The sequence below is a fragment of the Beta vulgaris genome, chromosome 2 (genome assembly GCF_026745355.1).
Source record: "Beta vulgaris subsp. vulgaris cultivar EL10 chromosome 2, EL10.2, whole genome shotgun sequence".
Classification (NCBI taxonomy): Eukaryota; Viridiplantae; Streptophyta; class Magnoliopsida; order Caryophyllales; family Amaranthaceae; genus Beta; species Beta vulgaris.
In genome coordinates this window covers 46,425,191-46,432,546 of record NC_079203.1, presented here as the reverse complement: position 1 = coordinate 46,432,546, position 7,356 = coordinate 46,425,191, and the positions used below count along the sequence as shown (strand labels likewise).

The 7,356-nt window shown below is 34.0% G+C and overlaps 1 protein-coding gene across 1 annotated transcript; it reads right to left on the bottom strand.

Annotated features, from left to right (window-relative positions):
- Positions 1–1,117: 1,117 nt before the first annotated feature.
- LOC125495225 (probable transcriptional regulator SLK3) lies at positions 1,118–2,523 on the bottom strand. Its single transcript, XM_057393109.1, has 3 exons — positions 2,213–2,523; positions 1,606–1,706; positions 1,118–1,297 (listed from the first exon to the last, which is right to left on the bottom strand). The coding sequence occupies exons 1-3, from the start codon at positions 2,276–2,278 to the stop codon at positions 1,198–1,200; spliced, it is 267 nt and encodes an 88-aa protein (XP_057249092.1). The 5' UTR covers positions 2,279–2,523; the 3' UTR covers positions 1,118–1,197.
- Positions 2,524–7,356: the final 4,833 nt, after the last annotated feature.

The window sequence follows — 7,356 nt, the reverse complement described above, 5'->3', positions numbered from 1 at the left end:
GGTAAGCGCTAAGAAGGTTTAAAGACGTATTTACTCTGCTTCCTTTCCCACCAACACATGAAAACAAATATCACTATATCAGTATAGTTTAAAGAGGTATTTCCTCTGCTTCCATTTAACACCAAAAACACATGGAAACATTGATAGTCAAAGTTTTGTGCTGCCAAGCGCGATAACAAAGTGTAGCAATTGAAAAAGATACCGAAGGAAAAGTAAGTTAGGTGTTAAACAATAAACCATCATAAATATTAAATTTAGAGAAAGAACACAAGTCTACAACCTTCCATGAAGAACATTAACATCATCTTTCGATGAATTAGGCCATATATCAAGTTCAATCACCTTGACTCCTCTATGCAACGCCTTGACGATTATTGGTACATCACTGCAGTCGCTACTTAGTTGAATCCCCGTTAAATAAGAACTGTGACCTGTAAATATGAAATAATGTTGCATTGGAGCAGTCATATCATTCTGCACCTGCAAATAGCATATGCACCATGTCAAGAGCAGAAGATAAATTGTTCCCACGTTAAAATTCATGCATTATGTGGCAATTAAGAAATAGAAACACAGTCAAGTTACAAGTTTCCAGATTTTTGCATCTTAGTTGCCAGGATATGAGAGCATTGCTAATAGTAGTAACCAGCACAAAAACGGTCTGATACATGTAACACAATAAACGCAAATATTGCTTTGATGCTACCTTCTTTCCCGGATGAGATATAACATTTGTTAGCGCAAAAAAGTAAGAAAATGTTAACTTTGAGGAAAGACAACTGAGAATATTACCTTAGTTCAGAGAGAGAAAGAAGAACATTCTACGTAAACTACCATAATCTCTTAACTCATAAAGGTAGACAATAATAATCACTTCAAAAGGAAATAACAATTTCCTTTTAAATGCACAACTTCTTCAATAAGAGTATAAGACATAATTGCGTGTAGCACAACAAATATGGAGTAGTAGAGTATTAGGGAAAAAAGAAGTAATTAAAGAGTGCAAATTCGTGCAGTTGAGAAAATTGACAGCACAGTTAATTACTGTAAGGTATACTTCAACAGGATGTCGATGTATATCTGTAAGCTATATCAATTGCCTAACTAAATCCACTTATTTCAATGCTTTAAAAGAAGTCATTGGATTCAACTAACATCTAGGGACTTCAATACAAAATAACATGATCTATTCTAAATTTAAAAGGCACAAAAACTAACATATCTTTTAGAGAATCCCAAGTCAATGAGTGATTGTAACTCCAAGCTCTTAGCAAGCTGATGACCAGCTGTTACAACCCTGTTGCATCATACATAATTAAACTTGAATTATTAACTCACACAAGAATTGAAGGGAACTCATAATTTTAATACAGAACATATATATTATCTCTTTCCTTATAAAAAAAAAGCATCTGAACTATTCAGATTCAGGACAGACAATCTGGTTTCAAAATCCATAAACATGTGTAGGGGCACGCACAATGCTCTACTGTTTGTAAACCTTCGGATAAAAGCTGACAAGGGATGGAACATGTCTTGCATTTCTAAGCATATTGGACTGTTGAGGCTCATTAATTTCCTTTAATTAAATATCAATAAACTCACATATTACTGTTTGTTTGTAGATCTTGTGAAGAAACTCCTTCAGATCCAACGTCAGCAAGCGTGCTTTGACATTTCTGTGCTACCTGAAGCAGCTGGTTTAGCTGCCAATATGTAAATACCTTCTTCAGTATAGGAGGCCAGAGATACTGCAACAATATACTTGCTAAAGATATTATTTTGCAGTGAAATAAAAAAAAGCATTCACCATAGAATATAAGATATAAGAAATAGTTAAGAAAATTACTAACTCCCTCCATCAGTGTAAGATTTCACACTTTTTTTGTACAACAAAAGTTCATATCGGAGCATCTCAAACAGAAAAGTGTGAAGATTATTCTTGGAGAAAAGATGACAAAGGAAACCATGACTTCTCTAATGGAGGGCAATTACAAAAGCATGTGTCAGGTATTTATAATTACAAGGGGATACAGGCATACAGTAGCTAATAACCTAGTAGCTAGTACCTATATGATTCAGCTGCTACTACATAGTATATGATTCAGCTTTAAGTATGCATACGTTATGTTATAGTTACATGACAATACAAATGAATATACATTGCATCAAATCTTTCAGTTAAGAATAACACATCAAAAATGGTACTCACAGAAGCCCAATGCAGACGCAAAGAAGACGCGTAAGCAACAAAACTGGCCACGATTCTCGGATACATGTGGTGACAGCAATTGCCTGCATATAAAGGGCATACAAACTTTAATAATATATAATAGTAACTGTCACTTGACTCCGACTCTTTGCAGCTTCGAAATAGCTAAGGTCTTGACTATAATACTATCTCCTATACAATTGTTCCCAGCAGACTTCTCGATATCCAAGATGAAATGATGATAATTAGTTCTTATAATTCTATCTTAAATCTTAATATACTCTTTAAAAATATGGAGATGCTTCCGTGAAAGTAATTTTCGAACTTCCTTTTTTGATTCTTCAGATGAATTCCTTTTTTGATAATACACATCTTATTATAAAACTTCTAACAATTCTACCAGAATTTTAAAACAAAAAAAGTAAATGAATTAATAATATTCTGGCAACTAAAGATAATGCAACTAATTAACTTGCACGTTTTACACACCGGTTAGGACTCTAATAGCAAAATCAAGAAAGAACCCTGGATCTACCTTTCGTCACCCATAACACTATCAAAAGAAATAGTGTGGCTAATTCCCACTTTTAAAAGGTCTAAGATGAACAAAATAAGACAATTTTATACGGTTTTGTGTGTTAAAATAAAATACTCAACACACAAGTAGTATATGATTGAAGCTCTTTCTTTGTTGCAAGTATCTACCTTATTCTACTCTTAACCCAATTTACATCATACAAGTAAAATTTTGAAGAGAGAAATTAGTAATTGATTTTTGAAGGTCTTTAATCACAACTTCGTAAAAAGAAAACCCAGCAAAATCAGTATTTACCCAGGCCTTTTTTTTTCTTTGCGATTGTTAAATTTTTACCTCAATTTTCATTCCGCAATTGTAACGTTTGATTGTGTTATTGGGTAACTTTTAATTTTACGTATAATTTTATGTTTTTGATGTGGATCTGTTTATTATTATTATCTTGTTTCCTTCGATGCTATGTTGTTGATTAGCTATCAAAAAACTCATAAATTGATGTCGAATTGAGCATTAAAAAGTAAGAATAATTTTGGCGGCCTAATCTAAACACAAACGATACAGTAAAATAAGAAAAGAGGAAGAGAGAGAAGAAGAAGAATTACCTTATCGTCATCCATGGAAGCTGGGCGAAGAACAGGAGAGAGAAAAGGCAACGACTAACCCAAAGGCTTTTCCTTTTCTCTGCTTTTATAATAGAAGAACTATCATATTCACTTAAAAGCATAGAAAAGGGAATTTCTCGACAAATTGCAAAATAAAAAAAAATACTAAATCAGACCTAACTCTATATTCAAAATCAAACAACAAAGCAATTTGAAACCATAGAAGAATCGATGAAACCAACATACACAAATCCTACGAGGAGATTCAAGAAAACATACGAGAGAAAAAGCGGATGCGATGAGATTCATATTACCTAAACGGCTAAACCAAAGCAAAAACAAATTAGAAAAAGCAAAGTTAGAGGGAAAAAACAAGGATCTGAAGAATACAAAAAGAACATATGATTTGAGAAGCCAAAAACCCAATTATATGAAAGAAATCTAAGTATCTAACCTGGTGTGGACGATGTGATTTTCATTTGGGCGCGAACAATTGTAAGAAAATGATTGTTCGAGAGTTGATGGATGATGGATTGATAGCAAGGTAGTCAAACCCTAAGTTATCGCCGGATTTTATACCGGTGCTCACCGCGTATTCTTCATCTTCTTCGCCTGAGAGGGATCAAAGCGACCAAAGAAGATGGCGAAGTAGAGGAATCGCCATTGGTGGAAGCAGGAGTGCAGGTCTAGGGTTTCAGTTTCGAAGAGGAAAGGGGATGGATGGTAAGAGAGACAGAAGATATTTTAGGCATTACCCCCAAGACCACACCATTAATAACATTAAACACCAAAAACGGTGAAGATCCGCAAATTTCAGAAACCCCATCTGTGTTAATCAATGAAAATTAACAGCGAAGTACCACCGTAAGAACTCAACATATTCCATATCAAATCGTAACATATCCAAAAACTAACTATCAAAAAACAAAATAGTTGACAAAATATAATACCAACAGAGATAAGTATGAAAGTGAGATTGAAAGAAAGAAACATTCAGTGTTCTGGACAAGACATGCTATGAAAGCAAGTTTATCGAAAGTGAGGCATTCAACACATTGATATTCTGTAGATATAGAAATAAAGTATAGGTTACAAATACATATAATCTAATTGGAGAAGCTAGAGTCAGGTTAGAGGAGACTCATCCATAATTCTGTGCCTTTGTATTGAAGGACATTTCACTAATCTGTGAAAGCTTAATTTCTGTGTTTACCCACCAAAAACGTATTTAAATAAATCAAAAAAATTGTTTAATACATATGGTTAGATACTATCATATTATCTATTGTTTTGAAGTCTTCAAATTTTTCCGTGCTCCAGGATTAAACTCTAACCCATACCAATATCAATGCCTTTATCCAGTGACATAAGAATATAATACAGCCCACAATGCCGGATTCCGGCCAAGAAAGTCAATTCTCCAACTTAAAAAGCCAAGATTATAAGATCTAAAGAGAAAGAACAAATGATAAGAAGATAAAAGAAGGAATAACATAATAAGCATAACACCTTTTTAAATGAATGAGTATAACTAATTTAAATTCAAACAGACCAATTGATTTGATAGTGGTTATGACCAAACCCAAAGAATTGTAATTCATGCTTTACACAAGTGTATGATTTTACCTCATATCAACTAAAAATGGAGAGTTAATAATCAACACCATATATTATGTGATATTCATGAGGTCATTATCCTTAGACCCTAATCCATGAATATAATAGGCTAACCTGCAAGAATGAATGCCATCAAACTTGATGATATGACATAAGATAACATAGAGCCTATCCCAATGCTAACTGAAAAGGAACATCATGATGGGCTAACTCTAATAAGACAATTTTCTACAAGCTACCGTAAGCCAGTCTTTGAATATGAGTATTCCTGTCTGCATGTATTTGCTCATGCATCTAAGGGGGTTTGTCTTTGGTGCATCTATGATGCCTGTAAGTGTAATATACATTGCGCTTATTATAGGTTTCTTTGCTACAACATATGGGTTGTAGACTACCTCATTGCACAAAGATTAAAACATTGCACTGTTTCATACTAACGATAAAAATAAGATCTGTAACAAAAAGAAAAATGCTTACGTCTTTCACTGCGAGTATATTTCAGCAAACGGGAGCTTGCATAGGGTTCTCACACTCTTCGCTAAATGATGTGAAAGCCATGTCCCCAGTTTCATCCAAGACATCTTGCTTGAATGTTACCCTATTTACGAGATAGCATAAGTAAGAGAAGAATGGACTATAGACCTAATTTAGATCCATGTATAAGATGAGATTATAACCATGTCATGATCCTCCTTTTAGTAAACTATAAAAAGTAGGTCTGAGAAGAAAGTGATGAACATAAAGCTTGCAAGTTTTCAGAGGCAAGGTATCAATGACCTCCTAATACACATGGACACCTACTGAGATAGCGGCAAAATTAAAGAAAGAACACCTTAACAGGTGATAGCATCAGTAAACCTTTGGCTAACTCAGCTACTATACTTGATGTCAACGTGCAACCAGTTGCATGAATATTATGGGTATTAATGTGTGTTGAATTCAACTCATACAAACTTTCTCATGTACATAATTTAAAAAAGGAAAAAAGGCAAAGTTATACAACCTGTCTGAAAACACTTAAACAGGAAAGAAACAATGCAAAATGGTGCTTAATAAACAGAACCAAAGAGCGCCTCAATTTCTATAAACCAAAGGGCACATAAGATTGTTTTCACATATACAAAACAATTACTGTAGATCACCTGATAAGTTTTCCATCTTTAGTAGTATACAGAAGAAAATCTCTGGACACATTTTTTTTTCTTTAAAAAACCTGATTTCACGTTAAACAAGAACAAACAAAAGCAACCAAAACAAAATCATCTTAAAATCGCCAACAAAAAGCTAATCTTACCCAGATCTATGAGTATCCATGAGAATTCATGTAATTTCTTCAAAGGCAAACTATACATTCCAGTTGAGAAATGCTTCCTTTACCCGCCAGAACAAACCCTATGAAATCGCAAATAAATATAACAGAAATTAAAATTTATCAACGAAAACTGAAATTCATCAAAATTATGGTTTCATTTCTGAAAATATCGAAGAAATTAAAGATTAAAATAGAGAAAATACCACGCTTTGAGAAAAACGTTGGATTTGTGTCCTGCTGTGAGTAGAGGTTTGAAAGCTGCAGCAAAATAGAACACGGGATTTTTTTTCTTAATCTACAGGGGAGTTCGGAAGAGAAGAGTGGATTAGAAAATCTAATTAGCTTTTTTCCCAAATTTATAGATTTATGATTCAACATCAACACCAAACCCTGAAAAAAAAAATCGAATTCAATGAAATATATTACTTACAATTTAAAATACACTCTAAAACTTGTTATCTTCCTCATTATCTCCTCCGCCTTGACCGCGAACAATTGAGAGGAGCTATTAACTGACTGACGAATTTGGAATCGGAATTGGAAGATGATTCTCATTGGTGATTTTTCTGGGCGATCTTCTCAAGCGTTGATTTGGCCTTCGATTTCTGCGTGCAAAACCATAGCCAAAACCCTAAATTTTTCTAGATCTAGAAAATCGCGAAACACAACAAAAATGATAAATTCAAGGAGAGAGAAATCGTGTTCACGAATTCTGACCTCACGAATTCTGACCTCACGAATTCAGAATCAGAAGTAGAAGAAGAAGAGTCGCATTGATGATCTTCTCTGGCGTTGATATATCCTTGGATTCTCCGTGTTTTGCCATAGCTAAAACCCTAACTTTTGTAACCTGGAGGAAAATAGAGGGAGAAGACAGAGAGATACGAGGAATAAGGGAGAAGGAACAAAAATTAATCGTGCGGTTTAGATGTTGCAACGATGGAAGGCTCAGATTTTCCCATTCTTATGAACAGTGAATTTCGCTTGTTTGTGACTCAGAACACTGTAGAAATGAATAGTTCCCATCTTCCAACTTTTTAAGGGTGTAAGATGAGAAATTATTCTCATTGGTTGAAAT

Excerpts from the sequence above, each read along its gene's own strand:
- LOC125495225 (XM_057393109.1), bottom strand. The coding sequence starts at position 2,278 with ATGTATCCGAGAATCGTGGCCAGTTTTGTTGCTTACGCGTCTTCTTTG. Across the intron at positions 1,707-2,212 it reads TGCGTCTGCATTGGGCTTCT|CTAAACCAGCTGCTTCAGGT; the intron begins GTGAGTACCATT and ends ACATATTGGCAG. Across the intron at positions 1,298-1,605 it reads CTACAAACAAACAGTAATAT|GGTTGTAACAGCTGGTCATC; the intron begins GTGAGTTTATTG and ends ATGATGCAACAG.